Source organism: Ciconia boyciana, chromosome 13 (assembly GCF_034638445.1).
Source record: "Ciconia boyciana chromosome 13, ASM3463844v1, whole genome shotgun sequence".
In the NCBI taxonomy this organism is placed as follows: Eukaryota; Metazoa; Chordata; class Aves; order Ciconiiformes; family Ciconiidae; genus Ciconia; species Ciconia boyciana.
Window position 1 is genome coordinate 6075578 of NC_132946.1, and position 26396 is coordinate 6101973.

The following is a 26396-nucleotide window of genomic DNA, read 5'->3' on the forward strand; positions in this document are numbered from 1 at the left end:
TTTTTTTTTGCTACAGAGTACTTAGTTTACCAAAATCTCTTTCTGTGCTCCCTAACAGAGAGCCCTTTGATACTTTTTTTTTTTCCTTGTTTGTTCTGGCTGCCCTAATCTGTTTCCAGCAGCCCCACCTCTGAACAAACCATAGACCGGTAAAAGTGATGTTCTTAACAGGGATTTTTCTTTACTCTAAAAATGGAGATTTCCCCATCCATTCCAGCAGCAGCTCTGTGTGAGGCAGGAAGCTGTCTGGTGAAGACGGAGTGATAGTGATAACGCAGTAGGAAAGAGGAGGAAGCCGCGTGGGACTAGGAAGATTTTGGGCTGGGGCAACAGCTTTTAACTCATTAGGGAGATGAGTTCTCTGATAAGTCCTTTGCTTGATGTATAAATGGAGGTGGGAAGCTGTTTAAAAAGAACACAGGGAATGAGAGAGGAGTGTGTAAGCCCTGGAGGGTTGTGTGTGAGTAGTTTATTAATGTATGCTGGGAGGATGGAGTTAGGTGATACACTGAGTCGTGCCTGACTCCCTCGTTCCCCGGCCCTCGCTGGGCAGGACAGCTGCTGGGAGTGCCGCTGCGTCTGCATCGCAGGCATTGCTGGGATTACAGGTACCTTTCCAGAAACTGAAATACAGAAGGACGCTTTCATCCCAGATCACTTCAGACATGCAGCGTCACTGCATAAGAACTAGTCCTACCAGAGCCCGATGAGGCAGAGGGCTGGAAGACAAAGAAAGGCTGATGGGGAACTTTTAAAATCCCCTTCATTGATGAGTGATGAGAAAAGCTGGATCTCTAATGCATGGACATGCAAACACATAGTCTGTTCTGGGACTGTAAATGATTGCTTTATCCTCCCCAGGATTGCTTGCCCCCAGCCTGACCCTTTACTCCACGATGCTGATCTGGCTGCAGACATTCAAGAAAGTACTTTAGGGAGCACTGCATGTAAAGCAGGGGGGAGATGCAAAGAAAAATGTCATCTGAAATGGTGGCTGGAAAAGCAAGCAGGCTGTGTCAGCCTATTTCATGTGGTTAATGAAGTGTCACTCACCATCTTTTTAAAAGTGTGTTTTGGAACTGAAGAGGGAATGAGTTTGTCCCTGGCCAGCCTGCTATAAATACTTAAAATAAACAGAATTGTAGCTGTATTTATATCTCGGCATGAATTTTTGTTTTGATACTGGTGATATTAACAGTTTTCTTGCCAATCTTGGTTAACCTTTACTACCTTAGCTCCCATTACTTATAATTTCAAGGGAAGTATGACAAAACAAGAAGCTTTTGTGCATGTAGCAGCTAATGTGAAAAAGCTCTGATGGGGAGTTTAGTGTTTGAAAAGTTAAATCCAGCTGCACAAAAGAGACATCATCATAAATATAACTTCATTAATAGCGATTTTATTACAACACACTTGGCTCCATATGAAACTTTAATGAAGAGAGATTTGCAAGGAAGACTCATGCTGACACCTTCAGTGGTCTCCAGCATTTTTTACATTGAGACATTTACACTGTCTGTGAGCACCATATGTACTCTAATCAGTTAATTATGAGTCTGACAGTTTCAGCACATGAAATGCCATATGTTCTGTGTTTTTGTTCCACCATAGGCATTACTGGTGACCTCAAAACTCATTGACCAAATATTGTCACCTTATCTGCACCTGATAACCACATCGCATCTGCTAGCAGTGAAAATTGGGCATTGCTGATTCTTGTCATGTTAGTCACAGATTTGCTCCTTGCAAAGGGAGTTACTTAGCAGTCACCCCGGTGTTTAAAGTGCTTAAAATTTACGTGCGGATGCAATAAAATGTTTATTTGAGCAGTTAGCAGTTCCTCCTTGTCTCTCACCCAGCTTCCCCCATCAGTGCTTTTCTCGGTGCTTTTCCACTTTTTTTTACCTTCTGTTTTTTTCTTTGATCCACACTTTATGTTTACCTTGCTTTATCCCTCCTCTGCTGAATTTCCTTTCCCCCTCAAAGGTAAATTGCTTCTTTACATAGCAGAAGGGGTTTCTGTGATGATGGGAACTTTACAGAAAAAATTCCTCCCATCTGTGCAAGGTACAGAAGAGTTTGTTTTAATTTTCAGATTTCTTCTGCATGCTTTCTCTACCTCTCTGCTGCCATCCAACCTTTGTGCACTGTTTTTTCTCAGTTAAAGACAACTCATTCTCATTCTTACAGACAACCGTAAGAAGCAGTGAGATTACTCTGCTTTCTTCGGATGTCCATAAGGAGCAAATCAAAGTCACTAGAGCTTTCCTGCCACTCCAGAATGGCATATGTTTCACTTGCCCAGACTTCTACTGTCATTGTAGCATCTTATCTGTGACTCATGTGGGAGAAAACAGGCGCTCTCTGGAGATGATGCTAATGTGCTCCATGCATCAGCTACCACTGATAGCTGAAGCAGTCACAGGGCTGGACATCATCTTCTGACAAAGCAAACACCTTGTCGAAATAGCATTTTGAACCTGAATGCTTTGGCATCTCTTGGCAGACTCGAGCCTTCCCGAGAACCACTGTGGTCCTTCGCTTTGCTTTGCTTTTCTAAAGGAGAGTAGGTCAGGCTCCATGTTCTCTGGCAGTCCTGCAAAATGGATTATCTTGGATTCTCTCTTCTTTCACACGTTTCATCTTCCTTCAGACCTGAATGACCTTGTCAAGTCTGGGAGCCATTAGTTTCCTCCCCTCCCTTTTACACCCGCCAGTGGCTGTGTTTTGGGAGAGCACCTTGCAAATAACCGCCATATAAATGAGGAAGCCAAGTCACGGAGGGGCTTAATGATTTATTAAAGGTGACAGTCCCTGCTCTGTGGAAGAAGAGTACCTCTTAAAACTGGTTGATGCTGCAGCAGGGCCTGTCTCTGCATACCTGAGACTTTTTGTTTGGTCAAACTACATTTTAAAACTCAATTACTATTAATTTTTTTGAGGAGGTTCCCCATTTTGGATCTGTCCTGAAAGTTACTAATTGATCAGTAGTAGTCTATGGCACCGCCTTATACTGGAGATATTCTGCACAAACCAGCATTGTTTTCACTACGGGTAGATTTGTACAGCTATTTTTAGAGTGTGGATGCTCTGACAGTTTAAGAATGGCTTTAACTCAGCAGTTCCTAGGGACTACAAGCCTCCATCATTCTTAAGAAGTGAGAATATCTGGGCACTAACTTGCATAGAGTAAATTAAATCATTAGCTAAGACAATATCTGTACCTTTAGCTTATGACAAGCTGCTTTATAGACAGAAGAATGACCAGTTGCAGAACAACGAGCTTTTTGAGGTAAGGACCCTTTTGCCGCTCTTGGCTGTATATTGAAGTAGGCTATTGAAGTGCATGGGACAGTAAAGCATTTTCCAGCTCTGCTGCCTTCTTGTGCTTCAAGTGCAGTAAGAACAAGGGGAGACATTGTAATTTCCGTCGCCTCTTGCTGAAGGTCATGCTCCTGATGTAGTTGTAGTCTGTGACACTCTGCCCCCAGTTCTCTTACTGACTAGATCATGTCTTGACTCTCTCTAAACTTAAAAATTTCTAGTAATGGTAAATATAAATTACCACCTGCGTTAGAAATACAGGGAGTTTAGGATGGACTCCTGCAACCTCCGCCGGCTGAAGCGTTTCAGTCTGCAGGAAGCATACCTATCCTAGGTGAGACTGTGCTACTATCATCAACCTGCTGTGTAGGTGTGATTCTCAAAGGATGTGGGAATGCTCCTGTTCTCGGCCTCTGAAGGATCTCACTTCAGCCCCAAAGGAGACTGATAGATGCCAGCAACAAAAAGATTACTCCCTCCCCTGCAACCTGTGCTCCCCTAAAAATGCCCTTGGTATGAACAAATCCTCCTGTAGCTCCTTCCAGTGATGTTACAAATAACCAAGCACGAACAAGGCTTGACCTAGGGAATTTGGATTAGCTTCAAATGTACCTGGCTATAGGAGACAAGAGAAACAGATGAACTGGTTCTAAATTCCTACAGAAGATTTAAAATTGCGTTCTTTCTTAGTGATGTTTCAGAAACAGAAGATAACTGATGTGCAGTTATGAGTCATTTACCACAATAGAACAGGGGAGAGTGTTTCATACAGTGTTGAGAGCTTCACAATGCGTTACACTGGAGAGCTTGCATGCCTGTGCCTAGAGATACAGGCTTTGCAATTAGGTGTCTTTAGGTGGAGGAGGAAGCAAGAATACATTTGGAATGGGAGCAGTGGCCCTGTCTCCAGCAAATGGCAGCAAAGACATTGCATAAAAGAGCTGCTTTCGTGCAATATGGTGCACATCACCTCCTGCTGTGAGTGTGCAGTAGTGGGAGCAGGGGGCTGAAATCAGGACGCAAGTAGCGCAGTGATAATGTCTCTTCCTTCACAGGTGGAAGACAGACGGAAAAAGGCAAATAAAGCATCTTTGGGGAATGGGGTTAGGAACAGCTAGCTGCTAGCTTTTCAAAGGGAAGGCTTTGAAAATGTAGAAGTATGTTCTTATGTCAGTCTCCATCACTTGCTGTTGCAAGCCAGGCAGTGTGGAGGGAAGGGCTGGGAGTCAGTAGGGAGGCTGCTGGGCAGGTTCCTCCAGTGCTTGCACCACTTTCCAGTGTTGCTTTCCGCAATTACAGAATTGCTTTTTTTGCAATGTTAGAGAAACATTCAACAAATAAGACAAACTGCATTCTGCATTTAATTCAGAGATTTAACCTCCTTGAATCTTTTTCCAAGCTGGAAAGCATGGTGTGATTTTATGTACCGCTGGTCTCATCCATGTGGATCATGCAGCTACAGCCCATGTCACTGCTGTGCCACATGTCTGGTAGCAGGGTTTGTCTGCGGGGTTACTCGAGTGACCCTTGGACGGGAACGATCAAAGCTTCCCAACAGCTTCCAGGGTACGTGGTCTCTCTCTGGAGCAGGGTGTTGGGATTCCATTGGAGGCAATGCCGCATTCTCCGGAGCACTTCCAGCCCAAACTTGCCTGAAGTGTGTGGTACGTGTTCATGTGGCTCACCACCCAAAAAATATTTTGGTGCCTGGCTTATTAGGGACAGGAAAATTGGCCAGTCTCCAAACTAAGAGCCAGGTTCGTTTCTGTTGCATTTCCCAGAGGTGCTCTCTGGCCAGTGCATCTCACCTTTTTTGAACTATATTGGTGATTCAGGCTTCAGTGCTAGCACAGATGTAAGGTTGATGTTAAATGTCTCCTAATTATTAGAACTACTACTTAGGAACATTCTCACATTGATGAAAGCTTTAACAGCTTGTGGAAACCAAGCAATTCTGGGGGAGAGAGGAGGTAAATATCTTGTGAAAAAAGTAAAAACTAAGATTGCATGTCAAGATAATGTTTTATATGAAAAATGCCATGGAAATTTTAGCTATTCCCTAACTCTGCATTGTATTGATGACATTAAATAGTGCTTGTCTGGGTATCTTAAGAGATGTTCTGAACTTATTGAGATTTGTTGATTTTTTTAATGATTGGATTTGAATTCTGTGATTTGTAGAGCTTCATTTCAGAATAATTACATAATCTCTGCATAACTTAAGATTTAAAGTATGTATTTGTAAGTGTTTTTGTGTCATTGTTTAATTCATTGTGATGGTCTCCTGTAAGAAAGAGGGATTAATATTTTTAACGATAATTTTCTATTTAAAAATACGCTGTAAAGAGTCCAAAGATTTCCTGCAGGGCCTTCACACAGGCTTGTTACATGGTTCAACACATTTCTGCCCGCTGTCTTTCTCTGGGCTACAGCTACAGATTTTTGTTGAAATCCTGTTACCAAATAGTTATAATACATAAACAGAAAAAGTGCTTTGAGAAAACAACATCAACACAAGCCTGTTCCCATGCTCTTGTGGATCCTAACGCTCCTGCTCTTTGCAGTTTGTAAGAATGGTAAGCTCTACTTTAATAACATCATACTTTGGTTATTGTGGCAATTAGAACAACAGTAGTTAGTGTCTTGGTTTTCTTTTTGAAGCCCATTGATTCTTTCTTATTTTGGCCTTAATTACCAGTAGTAGAAGGGGTGTTCCTTCAGGGAACTAATTAGTTTAAAAAGCCTGGTTCAGCATAGCGCTTAAGCACAGTTAGTTGAATGGTGCCCAATGCAAAAGCCGATTGCAATTGTTTTATTTCAGAACATACATAATTATTCACCTTTAATACTTTCTTCTCCATAGTTATGAGTTGCATTTGCTCCTGTATGTTCTCCCTGTCTTCCCCTATGGACCAGTTTGTCCACAAGCTGCAGCTTCTCCCTTTCTTCACTCTGGTTTCATACCAAGGTCATGAACTAGAGTACGGCACCGTTGCAAGTTGTAACTTGAACAGAATTTAAAGGAAGGTGGTGGAATTCTCTATTTTTCTCTTTTTCGTTTAAATGTGACTAGCCTGGGAACAGAATAAGTGAAAAAGCTAGCTGATAGCAGTTTTCACCAAGCTGTGAATAAAAATGAAGCTGTTGATATAGATCTCCTCTGTTCAGGGGGGTCCAAGTAAATTGTAAGGAACAGTTCTGCTTTCTCAGAGGCTTTGCAATTTATCTATTTGCTTTAATCAGTGTTAATGTCAAATGTACTTTGTGCTAAAAGCTTTTCAGCAAAACAAACTGGAAGTCCTAAGTTTTGGAAAAAGCCACAGTCTTCCTGTAATGCAAGTTGTAACATTTTTCTTTTGAATTTTATTTATGCTGTTTAATAAAACAGGCAGTACTACTGTACAATACATGTGCCATGAATCCAACTGTGGTGACGGTAACATAGATATGAGATGCATGGCACATCAATTTGACATATTGAACTGATTTATGTTTTCAATTTGTTTAAACGGTTGTAATGGCTATAGCTTTGACAGATGTACGCTCGAATTTTGGTTCTGTTCAAGACCACATTAAAAACAGAACTGATTTCTGGTTTAAAGCATTGATTTTTACCTATTCTGTGTTCTCTTGCCTGCATTCCACATGTCAGACTCGCAAACATGAATTCTTGTAACATCAACTTTACTTCCTTTTGGAAAATTGTAGAAAGAGCTCATTTTCCATTGGAAAGCTGATTCTTGGAAGAGTTGCTAAACCTAAATATTTTTAATTTTTAAAGGAAGTCAACAAGAAGCTTGAAAGATTACATGTTACACTATTATTGGTGTATAAAAACCCAATGACATATTCAGTAGCTATGAATGTGAACAGGGCAATTATTTTGTAGAGGTTATTTTAAGTAGAATATCTTGTGTAATGGGAGATTTTTTTGAGGCTTCTTTGCATAAAGACTGCCATCGTACATTATTCATGTACACAAAGAAATGATGAATGTCTGTATCAGTATTAATTTATAGGAGTATCTCTTGAGAGCTCACAAACTCTGAATTTTTCTTAGTCAAGGCTGTGCAATGCAGTTGGGAACCGGCCTAATGGTAGAGACCATAAACCAATGATCTTTACTTTATGTGACACATATTATTGCTAAGCTAGTTGTTATCAACCCTACCTTTGGCAATTATATTCTGACTACTCTGAATTTTATTGACAGTTCCTACAGATGCAGTGTTCTTCACTTTCTAATCTGGTTTATTCCATTTTGTAAGAGGTCATTTCATTAGTGGAAAATGCAGCCTTAGGATAGATCAGTTCCCTGACCCGATTTCTCAAATATTCAGATAAAATGTGTGCTCCTTTGACCTCCGTGGATCTAACAAAATAAGGTTGCTGGTTTCTGAAGCATTCTGTGACCTTTTGTATGAAGAAAGGTGTTACGGACGGCTAGGAGTGATGGCTGCATGACTGTGGTGACAAACTGTATTTCTCTAGGTGGGAACATTCAAGCAGTGGCTAAACCATGTTCACTCATTATTTGCCTTCCGTGCATGTGGGTATGAAAGGGCAAGAGCACTCGCTTGCAGACTGCTGCAAGGAGACCCCCCCCTTGTTCAAAGAGCCTCGGCTGGAGGTACCCGGGGCTCTGACACTGCTGTTCTTACTAGGTGGAGATGGCTCTGTCTGTGCTGTTTGCTCAAAGATCATCTGAGTGTACTTAATTGTATCTCAGCTGCAGCATGGCAGCATGCAGAGCTGTTGAAAAGAGAGAAGTTGTTAGCATTATGTATGGTATTTATTTAGAGTTGCTCGTTGCGCTTGGCAGAGGCTGCCTGGGGGCCTGTGATGAGCGCAGAACTACCTATGCAGATGTATGTAATTCCTGTGGATGTTTATAGCAGTATAAAATACGTGATTAGTCTTAAATTCTTTCAACATACATGATACCAAACATATCCAAGCTTGTTTGAAAGTGTCAGTTAATTTTTTAAATTTATTATTGCTACCAAAAAGCACAATGTAAATACATCTGTATACATACATATGTGTTCCTAGTGCATGTTCAGGAAAGCATACCTAAAGAACTCCAGATGACTGACTTTATGCTCTTAAAATAACATAGTGTCCCAGGCTAATTCTACAGGCTTTTTATTGCTTTGCTGTTTACGTACGTTTCTGAAGACAGTAGGTGAGACTATCACAGCTATATAGAGAAATGACATTTATCTTCACAATGCAGCATGACCTTATTGTTCATAAGTGGCATTTCCTCTCAAGATAATGAGCACCTTTTTTTTTTAGGCCAGGCAAGACCCAAATTCATTGTATCTGATTTCTACAGCCCATCAACGCTTTACACATTACTGTAATTATTGCGGATGTTAGTTTCTGTTGCATTCCACTTGCTCTTTATATTCCACTTGTTCTTGTTTCTGAGCAGCAAAGGGGATTGAGAGAGGGAAAAGGTCACACTTGAGTCCACATGAACATCTGGGAGCTGCTGCACGGCACAAATATGGCCACTCCTACAACAAATGGACATTTTCTATACCCTTCCTATATGGCCTCTTCCACAAACAGTGAGTCACCGTTTTGGCATGTATCAGCCTAGGATGGACAAGCAAACCGGTGTTGCCTTGAGGTCAGCCACATTTAAGCAAAGGTGAATCTTGGTAGCTGTTTATCTGCTTGGTTAAGAAGAAAGAAAATTTAAGTGTGAGCAGAAGGCTAAAAAAAAAAAGTGTTCACAATTCTTACTTGCAAATATTTACAGAAGGAAGCTATCTGTCATGCTCCATTTTGCCTTACCCCGGTTCTATTGCCTGATTTAATTTTGCCTGCAGCATTAGCTGTGTGTGTACTCACTGCATCCCTTGCAGTGCCCATCCACCAGCGAGCCTGTACCCGCCTCTGAAATAGAACTCCCAGCCTCAGAGCATCCCATGCTGTGCAAGGAGAAGCAATTCAATGCGTCTTGTACCTTTGTGGCGGGAGCTAATAACTGAGATTATCTTGGCATATGTTCTGACTTCTTTCCTTTTTTTGCCAAATGGAGATCTTTTATGTTTCTATAGCACGGCTTTGCTAGACAGGCATTCAGGTGTGAGGAAACTCAAAGGTTTCTAATGGGACCATCAAGCTGTTTCACCTTTTGCCTTGTCAGTCTGCGTTTGCTAGAGCGAGAAGTGATTGTGAGTTGCTGGATTGCTTTCCTGAAATGAGTTGCTGTTTGGTTCACTCGGAGAAGATAAACACTCGCACCTCAAAAACATCATCCTGTCTGGCATCTTTGTTGGCAGTCTCAGCAGAAGGGCCAAGGAACGAATGGACCATGTCTAAGATAAAATTGCAGTGCTCCCTCTGGAGTTAATCCTTGCAGCCCAAAATTGAGAAGCAGTCATGGGGCAACGTAAGGAAATACGCACTTCTGTTCCTTCTGCTCTATTTTATGGATAAACAAAGGACTTCGGCCCCAGATTGATTACTCCATCACTTTGCCCTCACAGTAACTCTCCTGCAAGTTTTTACAATGAAAATTGAACTGATGGTTGGCAATCACAGAATACCTATCACGCTTGTGCTATGCAAGGATGGTTTGTTTACTTGTTCTGTTCCTGTCACTGCAGTTTGTTTTTTTTTTTTACCCCTTGCATACCCTTTCCAAACCTTTTTTTAAGTAAGGGAAGATATTAACTGATGGAGTTTAAAAGTTTGGATTACAGGCCATTTTGTTAGCCTTCTCCTCCTCCCTACAGGAGGAAATAATTTGAGAAAGCTGTGAATCTGTGCAGAGCTGGCATGGGATAAGCCTCCATCCCCACAGAGGAGAAGGCTCTGAGGAGGTCCTGGGCTGCTCGCTGGCAAACTCCACGAGCCGGACAAGATCTGCCGCGGAGTTGCAAGGAAGGACTTTACGGGAGTAGTGAAGGACCTTAAAGCTAGTCAGACTCATTGGAAAGAGAAACCAGAAGGTTTTCTGCTCCTTGGATTTTGTGAGAGCCTCCTTCAGGCTTGAAAGAAGGAGCATAGGATTCGGAGGAGTAATTAAAAAGGATAATTAAGTTGGCTGCTTTGATGAATGCCAGAAAGCTGGAGACTGGGGATGTTGTGGGCAGTCAGACTAGCTGTGGGAGAGAGGAGGAGAGTGAGCAGACAGGTTGGAACAAGAGCTGTGAAATAAAAATTCCAGTTATTTTGAGAAATGGTTATTCAGTATTTTAAAAAGGAGTTTATTAGAAATTTTCCTGTAAATGCTTTCCAGAAACTAGATCCTCTCTGGGAATGACTCAGATTCCCCCAAGTCTGTTGTTCATTGACATGAGTATTTTCACTTTTCTTGTGATGTGGATGGCTGCTTAACTTTAATAGTTTTGAGTCCACTCCTATTTTGGATGACTCCTACCACAAGACGGCTGCAGGAACACTTCCAGTGCTTTACTTTAATGACTGCACTTAATAGTATGTTGAATCTGATATTTAGAAAAGACTAGAAATTAGTCCAAGATGGCCCACAGGCGCTTGAGTTTTCAGATAAGACTTTAATGATAACATAAAAGCCTTCTTCAAGTCGTGAGTATGTGGGGATCTTCAGGGCATCCTCAGTCTTAAGTCACAAGCATGTTTTCTCTGTGTACTCATAGTTTAAATACCAGTTTGCCTACAGGAAGCCGTTACATCCTAACGTCGAGCCTAAGCTCTGTTTCTGAGTGAACTGCACCAAAGTCAGCATCATGGTTGGGTGTCGTGTCTTGCATGTGATGGATGCTGCCTCCGTTACCTCCTTGTGTCTCTGTCCCGGCTTACCTCGAGCGTGGCACAGTTACTAACTGATGCTCTGGCACAGCTGTGTGCCTTCTCCCATCCCTTGTCCTTCAGTCCTCTGGAAAACTAGAGGCAAAAACGTATTTGTGCACTTCATACATTTGAACATCTTCATGTCTTTTTATCCCTCCTTCCCACACCCTATCATTTTCTGTTTCTTTATATTTTTAGCATGTTTCTTCTACCTTGTTAGCCACCTCCTTCCCAACAAACAAGTAAGCAATAACAGGAGAAAACAAAAAAAAATATCTTGCTGTTTCCTTCGAGTGCTTGCTTTGCATTTGTTGCCTATTTATAGATTATTCACTTAAGCTATGGTGGCAGTCAATTAGAAATGTGGTGAATCCTTCTTTCAAGAGTGTGCCAAGAGAGGATCTTTTTAGTTTGTTTGCTTTTTTATGATTTTTGCTGGAGCCTCTACAGTGTGCTTAAATTCCACTGGGATTTGTTTATTTTGAATAAATTCTCAAATAAAAATAGAAGAGTTTTGCTCCTCTTCAAGGAAGTTAGAGGAGCATGACCATGGTGCGCAGGGATGTTTGATTTCTATTTGAGGGTAGTAAAAATGTATTTAACCCAGTGTTTTGCTTCCAGTTGTCATCTGGGAGGATTTTTTACTTTTTCAATGTAAGGACTGTCTTTGGATAGAGGTACTGTTAACCCCCCCGCCTTTTTTTTTTCCCTTACAACCTATGGCAAATTCTGGCTCTAAATCCTATTCTCTCTGTAGGAGAAAACCGATGAGATATAATATTGCAATTGTAAATGGCGACTGTCTCTGTGGTGGTGAAAAGGACACGTGATCTTTGTGCTTTGGTTTCTCCTTTTGTTGAGCAGGGTCGGTGCTAATCGTCTTCAGTGCCTCATGGGGCGTTGGAGAGGCGCAGGAAGCTTCTGCTGGCATATCCAAAGCAGTGAGGCAGGAATTGTGGGTGAGACAGAAGTACATGACAGGTGAGATGTTGGATGAGACCTACGTTAATAAACTCGGCTGGACTTTTGCTGGCTCCATGGGACATGCTGAGGTGTGGAGCGTTGCCAGGGTTTTTGAAGTGAAGTTTCTCTGCAAGGAGGCTGGAAGCCACTGATTTATGCAATACCTAGAAATGTAAGTGCTAGCATTCCCCTTCAAGGGTAGGAGCTCTTTTTTGTGGGTAGGTATGTGTTGGAAAAAGATACTTTGCATTTTTTTTTCTATGCCACATATTACTGGTAAGGACTAAGGTTGTTTTTGCTTTTCCAAAACAGATTTAGAAAGCAAATACTGTTTTAAACTGGGTCTCTGCGTTTGCCAGAGCCTCTGTAAAATGGTTTTTAGCAGCCAGTAGCTGTACTAGTTTGGGGTTTTCTTCCCTTTTTTTATTCTCCCCTTACTGCTCTTTGTTTTTATGCCACGATACCCTGTCAGGACAACCAGGACGAGGCAGAGTCATCTGGGGGGATGACCCAGAGAACAGGTATGAAATTCCTGCTTGGCCTCAAGTGTGAATATACCTTCTGCATCAAAGAGGAGAGTCTGCTAAACTTGCCTTGCTCACAGTGCTGTACAGATAATACAAGAAAATGAAGGTACAGGATGAAGGAGGAGAATTATCCTAGTTGTCTTTTCATCTCGCCTCCCGTGATAGGACTTGATTCTTCGCTTTGGACGCTCCGAGGTCAGTCGTGTTTAGAGCAGCCGTCGGCGCAGATCAGCTGTGCTAAGCACACTGTGACATTTGGAAATCCCTGTCTGGAAGGGGAATTGAGCGATGAGCTTGTGCTAATTATAATAGCTATGTTTAAAATGTAATGTTTGCTTTATTGAGCAAAATCCAACTACACACCCAGACTAGAGACTGGAAGTACTCTGGCAGCAGAGGAGACGGGTCCTCAGCAAACGCATTCCCAGGGCGGAAGCAAGGGCAATAGAAGCATTGCTTCGTCAGAGCAAACATTGCACAATCTTGTCCAGGAGGTGAATGTTGTTACCTAGCAACTTCCAAGAGTGTTTCAGATTTGTTGGAGACCCTCCGAGGCTTAGGCCCTTTACCCACTGTTCTGCTGGATGCCAAAAATACGCTGGCTGTAATTTTGCAAGCCAAGGGCAGTGCTGGCTTAAACCCCTCCCCGACCTTTATTTGATCTAGCACAACCTGTGCAGTAGTACAGAGAACCAGGACAAGAAACCAAACTAGATTAAAATTAAATCAGAAGAAAAAAAAGTTTGATTTAAACATGGATCTTCACTTCCCCAATGGCGTTTGCCGGCTGGCTCACAACAGTTGCACTGGGAAGTGTGCCGACACGCCTGAGGGCTCCTGTTGGGAGTGTGTTTGTGTGGCTAGCAGTGAGATATAGTTAGGGATGGGGCTCATAGCACACGTATATCATTAAATACATCTTTTCTGAACTATCACCACACATCACCAGCTGCCAAACAGCCTTGGGCACCTTAGAGGCAGCTGCTACCATTGAGTGCTCAGGGGTGCTAAGGTCAGTATGAGTTGTTCAGTAGCCTTATTTTAATAGTTAGAAAGGTTAACTAAAGCAACTGTGATATTAGGAGACTTGTATAAAAAGAAAACCATAGCTGTGCTGCTGTTTAGCTTCCAGTATTCTTTGTTTCATCCAGCTACAGATCTTCTGGCTGGGGTCTAATCCATGCACAAAACCCTCTTCCTCACCACTGCTTCCATTTGGGGCAGAGGCTTTCCATCCATACCGCTTTTCTCTGAATTTCTATTCAGATTCTAACTCCCCTGAAAAGCTTCTTTTAACTCATAACCAAGTACTAGTGTTTCTCTCCAAGGATACTGGCCATCCACTCGTGTCTTCAGAAGCATTGCGAGCCTTAGGCTATAGGGGTGTAGAGACCTCTCCTTGGCAAGCAAGAGTATTTTCCAGGTATTCCACTGTCAGTCCACTGGAAAGAAAATGTTGCTTTATGGTTGGTGGACTGACAATAGCTCTTTATACCTTTAAATTAAAAGTGACACACTCACGTAAATCATTATAACAGTACTGTATGCAAACACAGTGCCTGGATCCAGAGTAGTTATGAGATGACAGTGAATTGGGGTGAATACCCTTATTCTTGACTTTGAGAAGTGCAGTGACAATGAATCATTCTTAGTGATGAGATGCAGCAGTGCTGACTCATCGGGCTGAAATTAGAAGGGCTTTTTTAGATAGAGATGTAATTCCACCATTTTTTCTGATGAATGGATAAGAGTGAACATTTTTGTTGGCTAATTTACAGACTTCATCAACTAAATGTCGTTTCTTTCCCTCTAGCTATCAAACCTAGTTGGAGGCAACTGATGGGGGAGAACTTAGATCCAGGGAAGTGGTACTGGAAAAAATGCATAGGAAGGAGTGGCAGAAAAGTTCACAATTTGGTAGAGACGCTGGGTGTCATATTGCCACCACTTCTAGTTTTTGAGATTTCCTTTTCCTGGGTTTGGTGAGTGCTAATGTTTGCTTTCATCAAGACAGGGGTTTTGGATCCTGAACTCATTCTGCTGATAATCTAAAGGAGGCAAAAAAAAAAAGGAGTTAAAATTTTGCCAAAAAATTAACCAAATGCACAAACATTTGCTCCCCCCCTTCCCCAACCAACTTCATTATTACATCTAATAGGAAGGGATTCTGTTCCCGTTAGCTACTGTGTCTTCTGCTTGTAGTCTCTCGGACTGCTTCCCAGTTCAAGAAAGGTTAATACAGCCTGAAGAAAACGTCGTGCTCACTGGATCCCAGAACTGCTTATAGTACCTGTTTTCAGATCCCTTAAATAGCAATGAATAACCAGATTCCCAGAGGCGCCACATTCGTTTCAGAATCTGGTGCTGGTATCCCGTCATTTCAGCTTTAAAGATTTGATCACAGCACAGTAAAATTAATTCTCTTTAGTGTTCTCCAAATGATTTGTGTTCCTTTCCCTTTTTGCTGTTTCCCTGTGGAATGGGCTGATGCTCTTCTAATGTTTTTTAGTGTCACTAATATATTAATAATTTGTTTTACTCCTGGCAAGAGATTTGCAGTCAACCCTCAATAGACAGATTTTATGCCAGGTTATCCTTCTGCTGTTGGGTTAAAAATTTTGCTAGGGGAGCACCAAAAGAGAAGGGACCCCCTGCTATGACTGCACACTCAGCTGCTTTTCTGGTAGGAATATTTCTGAGCCCACAAAGAGAGTATTAGTGGCAGAGTCTTCTCTGATGGGTGTTCCAGTGATGGGGAATGACTCCTTTGGAGAGTCCATCAGCATCCGGCAGTCACCCGTGTGTGTCCGGGAGATGCTGTACTGGCCGACTGCATGATGCTCGAAGCAATTGGCTTGGCAGAGTTTCATCAGTCAGGCTGCCCTTTGCTGTTGAGGAAGCAGCTGCAAACTCACATTTTTTGTTTGGCAATGTATTCTCTCCCCAGGGGCTGCAGCACCATTTGATTAGGATGGAGGGAGGGAGACCTATTGCAGAGTGTATTATTCCCAGCAGAGCCATGCTAATCTTTTGGTCTCTTTGCTCCTTCTTAGCAAGGTGTTGAATGGAAACATCAAGGAAAAACAGGAGAGAGGAGTCACTCAGCTGTTGCCCCTCAATCTCACCTCAACCTTGGCTGCAGCTCAGAGAGTAAAACAACAAATGCTCGCTCTTGTTTTGAGATGTTTTTGCAAATCTAATACTTTTTTGTGACGTGAAAAGTCTGGTAACACCTGAGCCCCTTATTTTCCTACCTGCCTGCACCTACCTGCTTTCTTTGTAAGTGTTTCAGTCTGGCATAGGGCCGTCCGATCTCCAGGGACTCATCCTTTCCTGAATATAATGCTCTGCATTTTTCCATGTCCCAATTTGCTTTGGTACTGTGTTCCTTACCTGTCAGCATCTGCCTGGGAGATTATATGAGCAGTGTTGTTGGAATAGATTTTGAGAAGCTCAGAATCCTTCCCCAGGTTTTACATTTTATTGCAGTTGTGAAGGTCACCTTTGCTTTGAGGATCAGGGAGATTAGGTTACCGCTACCTCTGAACATGGAGGTGCTCGAGCTCTGCACTTAATATGGTGCTTAATCCTTTTACTGCCCGAGTGGTGTGGCCCATCAGGTGCATTTTGTGTCAACAGTGGTACCTTGCACTCGGAGATTACCTTTGGTCAAAGGTTTTTGGATGGTTTTACAGAGTGAGTATTATCTTTACCTTAGAGAGGGAGGAGAAAAAGGAGTTTCAGAGAGTTTAGTACTTTGCCCCAAGTCTCTCAGCAGTTGTTAGGCAGAGTGGGAACAAAAGCCAGGTCTCTGCTGCAGAACTATGCAGCTTATTTTAAGTAGGTCAAGTGACTTGCCAGGAGTAAGGCTGCGGGCAATTTCTGCTTGAAATCCTATCTTCCTTGTATCAGTTGTTCCACAGTGACTTTGTTTACACCTCTTTCTTACAGCATAACCAGTGAGAATTTGGGGTGATTTCATTATAATAAGCTGTCGAGAATTCATGACATTACTAAGTGACTGTGTCTCTTAGAAGAAGAGAGATTGGTCTGTCCTTGAGACTTAAGAGCAAGAGAAGGGTTTGGTTATTATCTCTTTGTCCAGTAAATCTTGATAGTGTGTTGACAGGAGCCTGTATCTTGCAGATGTTTTCCCTGTATCTTCAGTAATTATAACTATGACTTCAGCAACTTTTCAGTTTGCAATATAATTTTTTTTGTTTAGCACCCAAGAGCCTTTGCTTTATTAGTCCTTCATTTTGGTAACCAGCTGCTTTTTGTCTCTCACTTGGGGGCGGCATTTCCCTGCTGCACATCAAATCCAGTAGAAAACTGGTTCTCAAAGAAGTAGCAGCTCTTGCTTTTTTGATGAAAAACACCCTTCGCTACTCTGCATGGAGCAGTAGCCTTCAGTCCCTGGGTGTTGTGCTTTGCTATGATGCCCAGGAGCACGAGTCCCTGGAGGTGTGGGACATCTTGCTTTTACAGGCATTCTCGTTTCCTGTCTTTTGTGTCCTTGCTCAGGGTAGAATTAAGAAGGACTAAATTACATGGAAAACCACATAAACTGTGGCCTGAGACACATGCTTTTCATTGAGCTGTAAGCCTATCCACATAATATAAATTATGTCAGTAAGTAATGGTCTCTGCTTTGCCTATTGCAGCTTTTCTGCAAGTCAGAGTCAATGTCGCTTCACTGTATATAAATTTCTGAAACGCATTCAAAAGTTGTTGGGGAATTTTCCCCTTCACTTTGCATCATGCTGAGCCCCCTGCCACCTCCAGTCCAGCTCCTGTAAGATAACATGGTGGTTTTGATGCCTTTGAGGCAACACCAGAGTTTATTTGTAGCTGTTATTTCCCACTTTATAAAGTATATGCATTTGATTTTATAACCAGGAGAACTTTTCTTGAGAACAGCAAAATTGAATCTATAAAGCAGCAAGGAAATTATTTAGCAATGTCTGATACTAAACTGACTTCCTGATCATGATCTCAACTGATGCAATTTTGTGAAAGATCAGTAATTTCATCTACAAAGCATCAAAATATTTAAAATTAGAAATGACCATTTAGCCCAGCGTAATTTTGTAGTGCACTTCAGAGATGCTAAAACAATACTGTACTGCTACCAATCTGCAGTAATGGTGTGCTAATGGATTGAAGGCGGAAGGTAGCATGTTATAAATGGATATATAACTTTAAAGTATAAACAGGTAAATGCATGCATTAACTGTTGAAAGCTGAATCCCATGAGTGAGATTTCAGATTGAACACTAATGAAAATTTCATTTCAGTTCTCACAATATTTTAATATGCAGGATCACAGTATGCAAATAAACTGAAGCCTAACTACAAGTGGCTGATGAGTTACTTCTCTCTCAGTCTCTGCCACTGCCATATAGAAGCTGTCTGTGGCTTTTGTGAAATCAAAGTTTTCCTCTTTAAAGCCAGAATCTTTAAAAATATCTTTGTGTGCAAGGTAATTAGTGACTGCAACCTTCTCTTCGAAGTGTTCTCATGATATTCCTCTCTTGTTCCATGTAACTCATCAGCGTGGTGCATAGAGCTATATGTTTTTAAATTTACAATTGAATTGTAAGTGTTACAATCAGTGCTCATCAGAATTGTCCTGGGAATGCAGCCATGTTTTGGGGTTTCCTTCTGTATTTCCGCTGCAGCTTTGATGCACCATATATTCCTTGTGTCTCCTGAATCTGATAGAAAGAAGCGATGTTGTGCTTTTTTTTCCTTCTTCCCCAGCTTATGGCATCAGATAAGATATGCTGGCTTGGACCCTGTTATAGGTCACATCGCACTTTAGCCACGTGTTAAGGCCATCTAGCTTGAGCCAAGAAGCTTCATCTCATATCTTCTTTTGTAAGCGATTAGATATATAAGTTACTGTGAAATTACCCTGTGAACAGGGGGCAGCCAGCACAAGGAAACTGAAATTATTTGGCCTGTTAGAACATACAAGATTCCATATTTCTGTGATTGGAAGCCGATATATCCTTGTAAATTTAAATTGTGTGTTAACTTTCTCAAAGAGGAGAGGCAAGAATTTATCTTAGAAGTTAATTAATTTGAAATAGCTATTAATTAACATTATACCTAAATTTGCCAATCTTCACAGTTGACTTGAATTTGCATACAACTGTTGCATATAAAATACTGCTAAGGGTATCTTGGGCTTTGGTGTGCTGTAAAAATGCCATGGTTTGCAGCTGCGTTACAGCTCTGCCAGGCTGAACCTCCTCCTCTTCCCCTCCCATGCGGTGATGCTGCCCTTCCAACAAGCGGCCTTCCTTCTGGGGACCCGCAGTTGGGATTTACAGCTGTGAAAGCGCAACCCTGGAATAGGCAGCTATGTGTATTCCCAGGTATTTCACCCTGATGAGGAAGAATAAAAATGACTCTCTTTAATTTGAGGTAGTGAATGTGCTGCTTGTTTCTCTCCCTTGTAAAGTACCTACGTTGTATTAATGTGACTGTTAAGATAATCATGTTTTTTGATGAAAGCGTAAGACTAAAATGATGTTTCCAAATGAAGGTTGTTTTGATTTATTCCCTGTATGCAGCACGCATAATTTTGCTTCCCTAACTCTTTGAAGCAAGCTTTAATTTTATGGCTTTGGCTGTTGCTGCTACTGTGCTGTGCCGTACCTATGAGCTATTTAATGTGCAACATCGAGGAGTAAATTAATGCAGGTCCACAAAGAGAGCGCTTCGATTTGCTAATTGCTTGTAGAGCGGAGGGTATTGTTGTGTAGAGAAAGACTGTTCATTAGAGATTGAGTAGCTAATTTTTTCCTAAAAGTGAGTCTCACATTTGAGCTGCTTGCCTGTCGCTCAGGGCAGTCGGCTCACGTTCAGCCCCCAGAGAAGAGTGTGGGGCTGTTGATGGAATCGGTGTTAACGTCGGCCTTGTAACCATCAGATTGCTTTAGTTTCATTCATTAAACCCTCCCTGACCAGCCTCCTCCAGCAGCATTGTCAGTGAAGGCTGACTTTTGGAAGGTATAGAAGACGAATTATTGATACAGGGAAGCAAGCTAAACAATTCAGAAATGTCTCCTTAGGAGCCAAATCGGTTCCTCTCCTTGGAAACCATTTCTGCTCCTCTTTCAGCCCTGAGCTGCTGTATCCTGGCGAGGCCAGAGCACGGGTTATCTTTCCTGTCCTGCCACTCTTTTGAGGATGACAGTAGCATTGACAGTAGATTAGACTGTGTTGTCATGTAAGATGAATGTTTTGAATTGACAAACCCTTTTTTTGGAGGCTTAAAGTAATTGACTGAATACTTGAGAGGATGGTTTCTTTTCTGCTTATGCTACTTACTTGATTTTCTTTTACCTGGTTGTGCTGCCTTCTGTGGGCAAATTGGACTTTACATGTATTTGTATATTTGATTCTTAATATCTATTTGCTTATCGGATTTCTTAATGCTTGAGTTCAGTGATCTGCGGGAATTTAACATGTATATTAAGTAATGAGAATTTCCTTAGAGCTTTATGTTAACTTTTATGCATAGGCTGAAAATTCAACATGCAAGTCTTTCTTACTGAGAGATTCCTGAGATACCAGGTGAATGTGATCAATCAAAAAGTGTGTAAAACAGAGCTGAGCCACATATATGTAGGACATTGCTTTTCCCAGTGCGAAACTCGGGGATGGGGCTGGCAAACTGCTCCAGCATCTGCTGCGGATAACCCTCCCGTGCCTGCTGGCGTAGAGGTCAAGGACTCTCGCACACCATCTCCTTCCTAGCCACCCCAAGGGGCTCAGGTTCGTTGCTGTGCTTTTTTTGTCTGCAAGAGGCCAGAGATGACTGAACTGAGAAATCCAACAGTTCATTCCTGAAAAGGTTAAATTATAAGAAACAATATAATGCTATTTCTTTCAGCTCTTTTCCTAGTGAATGCCCGAGGCAGGGCTGGGTGCAGGGCTCAGCACACTGTCGGGCACCAGTCCAGGGCCCCCTGCAGCCCCTTCCTTCCATGGCTGTGGTGGCTGGCAGCTCCTCTGATTAAGTGAGATGTGGGGATAAGTTCAGAGACTAATTTCTTCTTCATAATTAAAAATGTGTGCATCTGTCATGCTGCTGGTGATTAGGTTGTACTTTCTTGTGGCCTAGAAGGAATATGGCAGTGAATCACTTTGCAAGCAGCTGTCCTCTAACAGCTGAGCTAGGTTCAATATTTGATTTAAGCTAATAAAAAGTCTGGGGTAGGGCTAATGTTTACAAACTGGATGTGATAAAGCATTCAGATCATCTGTTTCGCAGCCAGGCGAGAGCAGGCACAGGGGACCCCACTGAAAGTTCAAGCTGTATCTTCTTGTTCTGTGCCTGCCTGCATACATGGGCACGGGAAGGAGCGGGAGGTCCCCGCTCCGGTCTGCAAGCGCATCGGCCAGCTTCAGCTGTGATGGAAAAGCCTCTTTGTTTCCAGCTGTGTCATTGTAACAGCTCTCAATGCATTAAATATGTCCCTTTTGCTCTTCTGTGAGAGCTGTAGTCAAATCATATGTTTAAAAATCTTTTAATCTTCATAAATCATTTCTTCAGCAATCTAGTAAGTTTAGTTGCTGTTCTCTGAATTCCCACTAGTTAGCTACTCTTTCCTTTTGAGATGAGCTGCCTAGAAATAAATGCAATGAAGAAAAACCTACTTTGTGATTTAATTCTTATCTGATTGCTTCTCCAAATTATTTTGATCTGCCGTTATCGTGCTGCTGTTTTGGACTTGCTATCCAGGTTTGCCTCTAGGTCTCTGCTGGCATAGCGGCTTGAGAGGTTTGTGTTTGGTTATTTTCCCCAAGCCATATTATATATAAGATAAATTATGGAATATTTCCTGCTTGTATTTCTGATTTCTCCCATCCCTTTGTATTATTTCTCTCCTGTCTAAAAGTTTTTTCAGCCTCTTCCTGAAGTAAAATGTGCCAGGGTCTTTTCTATCCTTTTTAAAATGAATTTTATCAAGGTCTTGTACTTTAAAATGCTCTTATACCCATCTAGTTAAACAGGTTCCAGGGTGCTGTTGTCTTGATATTATACAGAAAAATATTTCCACTGTGAAGGTGACCAAAGCTTGGCACAGGTTGCTCAGAGAGGTTTTGGAGTTTGCCTCCTTGGAGATTCTCAGAACCCAGCTGACCAAGAGCCCTGAGCATCCTGATGTAGCTGACCCTGCTCTGAGCAGGAGATTGAACTGGCTTCTTCCATGCTAAATTACTCCGTGATTCTATAGAAGTCTGTACCAACAGGAGGCTGAACAGAGAAATGACCCTCAAATTCAGGAGTGGTAGCTACTGTAAGCAAATATGTCATTCTTAATAGCTCTTTACATCTAGTTTAGAATAGGCCAGTAGTTCCCATCTAAAGGTCATCTTCATATAGATAAGGCTAATAAATATACAGAAAAGTTGGGAGTTTTTTTGATAAAAAATATTCAGTCAGTCTTGGGGTGTTTTCAAAGGCTATGCTAGCATCTCTCATAAATAATGTCTCTGAGGGGATGTTTTCTAATTTTTCCTCCACGTGACTCTTTTCTGTCTCCAGCCTGCTGGTGTAATTCTACCTGATTCAATAGTAGTGGGGGAAAAAAGTCTTTCCCAGATGTCTGCAAATTTGTCGTTTCCTGATGTTTCAGCATCAAACTTGGTGATAATTTCATTTTTTCTTCTCACTTGCTTGTACATGCACACCATGTTTGGTTGGGACTGGCATCTCCCGCGGTGTTTAATGAACGTGTTTCATTTCCCTGTGCCAGGTCCCAGGCTTGTATTAAAACTCTTTTCATCTTATTTGAGTGTCTGTTCCTTAAATAATGTCACATCATCCTGGGCCCCGCACAGCAAGAATCTGTAACTTTTTCAGTTTCCACTGAGCTCTGGGGCCAGGGAAGTCTTGAACTGTTTGGTTGGTTGTTTGCAAAATTGAACTTCTGCTGTGCTGAACCCTAAGACTGTAATTTTTTCATTTGCTTGTATTTCAGTGCAGTTAGCCTTCAAAGCTTAATGTTTTCCTTTTCATTGTAATAAACTGCATGTTGTTTGTCTCTGGTTTGGATGTAGTACTCAAAAGACCCATTTCATGTGTAGCGAGAGATTGTTAGAGGGACTCTGGAGGGTTTTAATGAATATCTGCTTGAAGTTACATGAATTGGTTTGTAGGAAAGTTTTTTTTATTTCTTGTCTTGTTTGTTTACATTGTTTAAATTAGCTTCTCTGTTGTCATTGTGACTATTTTTTGGGCTTTCTGCTAACCAGAGGAAGGCTGATTGCAGGCTAGCAAAGTGTTGTGAAATAAAAGATGTGGGAAGTAATAGCACTCAAGTAGTATATGTGGCTTCTCTTATCTCCGAAATACCCATTTAGTTTAAAATCATTTTTCATAAACAAAACTCTGTGAAAGCTCCTCCTCTGAGTCAGGTTCCTGTTTCTCCCCAGATTATACAGGAATAACAAGATATTTCCACTCTGGTTTGAGATTCTTTAAATTTCAAACTTCCTCTTAAAAAAGAAAAAATCTTGCATTGAGACCTTTTCTCACAGGTATTCAGTAGGGTTATGTTCCAGAGAGGATTTGCTCTGTATCCTACTGCAACAATTTTGAAGGCTTCCAGAACCAACCCTATACCCCAGAACTCTAACAGAACATTTTCCATGAAGTTTTCTTCACACACAAACACATCTCTCAGGAGCTGTGGAGCAAGTGCCTTCTTTCTCTAAAGTTAAGCTTGGCACCGCTTAAAGTTAAGCTTGGCTTTAGACCGCTCTTTATGCAGCTTCCCAAGAAGTGGAGAGGAGGCGCAGTTCTCTGGCTGGGCCATGGGATTGAAATTTGGGATAGCTAATCCAGGGGATTTCCTCTCTGCATGAAACCTGTTCTTTCTTGTGTATGTGGGCTGCTGGCTCTTTGCGACAGGATTGTCTCATGGAATGGGGTGCTGATAGGACATAACAAGACCCAACGCTTATAATTCCTTTTCAATGCTGTGAAAATCATGTTGCCCTTGGTGGCTTTTTTAGCTGGGAGGGAGGAACGTGGTCTTATTAAACCTCAAAAAATATGTCCTAGCCTTCATTTTCTTTTTTTTTTTTTTTTTGTCTTGAAGGCTCAGCTGTCTCAAGTTCTGGAAGAAGTGGGAAATCATAAGCAAAGAGCAGAGATGGTAAGTGTTCATCTTTTTGGGTTATTTAATTGTTTTACAGAGCAGTAATATATGCATAGTTCAGTTTATTTAAACAGTGGATCAGTTCCAAATATTCAGAAATGAATAGCAAATAAGCATTATAAAAGTTTGTATCACTGTTGCTAGTCTTGGCACTTTCTGTCTTCGTACTCACCTGGAACAAGTGTTGGATGAGATCTGGTGGTCTGTCTGCCTTTCTTTGGCAGCTTGCTTTCTCTTTGTTAGCAGTTCTAGATCAGGAGCAAGCATCTAATTTCATACTGAATTAACTCCTTTCTTTGGGGGCCTTTGATTCAGTCTCACGTGTGCAAAGGACAAGCAGATGAGATGCGACAGAATTACCACAAACTAGTTTTTTATAATACCTGTTAATTTTCTGCTGGGTTTGTCTACTTTATTGGCAGTTCCCTCAAGGACCAAAAATAATAGAGGCCAGAAAACCAGGCAGTAGGGAGGTTTATGTGCAGTTTCATGACTATTGTATATGATTCTTCATACTCAGAAATAAATGAGGTGTATGCATTAAGCTGTTTTGTGAACCAGTGTTTTTGCTAATGGGCGAGTTGTGGGATTCCTGCAACTTTTTCTAGTCACAAGAAAAACCTGAGCAGTATCCAGGATGTAGACACTGATTCTGTAGACGTGTTTTACACTGGATTAATTTTATTACTAATGAAAAAATCGGTGTGCATCACTGGCTAGTAAGCAGGTGCTAAACAGACCTCTGCTCTAAAATCCAAATCATAAACTACAGTGCTAACACTAGTCTTTTTAGACTTCTGTTTAACTCTACTAGGGCACTGAAGGGCAGAACTGGCGTGCCCTTGCTGTACTATTAATAGGTTGCCATACGTCTGCTAGTTTCTTTTTTTTTTTTTTAATTTGTGCTCCTTGCTGTTTCAACATCAGATTTTCCATAATGAGAGTGTTAATTGATTCCGGTTCTGGGGTGGTCTTACATTGTGGGCAAACATTTTTGTATGCTCAGCCGCTTTCTCTGGTGACGCAGGTCAGAACTGATATTTCCAAAGAAAACTGAATTAATCCTATTTACCATCTGATCTCATTACATGCTGCCTTGTTATAGTTTTAAATTCTATACAATCAATTTTGCATTGTGCTCACTGGACGTATCAGAGGATAAATTTGCTGTTATGTTCTAAATTTTTTGATGTGTGGTTTTTTTAAACATTTCAAAGTTTTTCTTTTTGGCTTGTTAAGCCTGGGTTTTGAGTTATTTGTTTCTCTTCAAAAGTTTGTCGTATTAAACAGGCTAGCAGAGAGCTGGAGAAACTGGAACTTCCAGCATTAAAGCATTAATTGGTGTTGTGCATCATCCATCAGCAGAGGATAAAGCAGCAGTCAGTGTTCAGTGCCTATTCCCAAGGGTTACTCAGTGGAAAACTGCAGGTCTTGTGATCTTCCAGTAAAGCTTACATCAATCTCACATGAATAGGCTGTATTCTGTAGTGCTTTGGACGATAGATTGCAGATTGTGAGGTGTGGGCTTTATTCAGCATTTTGAATTTTGTTCAGTAAATATAAGAAAATTGCTTCAAACAGAGGAAGAGAGACTGTTTTTCCTCCTTTTCCCTTTTGAGGAGAAATGTGACAGTATAGTTCCTTCTTTTCACTGGTGGTAGATGGTTCTTCTCCATCCCAAGGTGAAATCTCCCTGGTAGGGAAAGATGTGTCACTTCTTGTCTTCTACAATGCTAGGGGTGGCAGAGGTCTGTCCCCTTTGGATGGGGCTCTTCCATGAGCTGCCTGCCCAAGGGCTCCAGCACTTGTACCATCAGCCCCACTCTCCTCCTTGCCATCCAACAAAATCTTCTTTATGTGGTTTTTTCCCCCCCTCTCCAGATCAGTGTCTCACCTGGATGGCCTTATTTTCAGACTCTTTTAAAGCTGACAATTCAGCAGTTGTTTGCTGATTTGGATTCCTGGCATCTCGCCTTCCTTTTCATCCCTCTTCCCCTTTTTCACCCGTGATCCGCTGCTCGTTAGTTTGATGTTAAGCCTCCATGGCTGGGGGGATGCGGAAGGGCTCGTCCTGCTCTGGGTGCTGACAGACGTGGATATTGCTTTTCATCAGCTGTTCTGCAAACAGGCTTATGGCCCTAAGTGAAATGGAATAAACCCTGTCAGGTGCTATCATACAGTCTGCTGGGTCTTTGGGCTGCTTCTGGGATAAACCTCCATGGAGGTGACATCTCTTCTGCCACCCTGAAGAGTGCTAATGGCTTTGCCACCCTCCCCAGAGCACTGGAAATGAAGCGATGTGCTCTGGGGCTGGTGAACTAGCTGATTGGATCTCACTGATGAGTTTGATGGGGTTTCTTGTATGCGATGGGGAGCATCTTAGATGCCCTGGTAAATAATTCATTCTTTACATAGAAATATTTAAAAGTAAAATACTTGTGGGATAAATCTGATAGGATCGTGGCCTCAATGAGACAGTATCTGTGTCCTTGGGAGGAGAGGGCCCTAGTTCAGGGAATTGTGTCCACAGGGACAATAGGAGACGATAGGTGTGTGCTATAGGGGACGCTGCGCTAGGCCAGGGCGCAAGGTTTTGCTAGCGGAAAGG

General features: G+C 41.8%; 1 protein-coding gene across 5 annotated transcripts in view; it reads left to right on the forward strand.

Moving 5' to 3' along the window:
• The window catches only part of MAD1L1 (mitotic arrest deficient 1 like 1), a 378641-nt gene that overhangs the window by 163592 nt on the left and 188653 nt on the right, over positions 1-26396 (forward strand). For all 5 annotated transcript variants that reach the window (XM_072878170.1, XM_072878171.1, XM_072878172.1 and 2 more), the window contains one exon: positions 23729-23785. In XM_072878170.1, coding sequence (XP_072734271.1) covers positions 23729-23785 — 57 coding nt within the window. The remainder of the gene's footprint in view (positions 1-23728; positions 23786-26396) is intronic.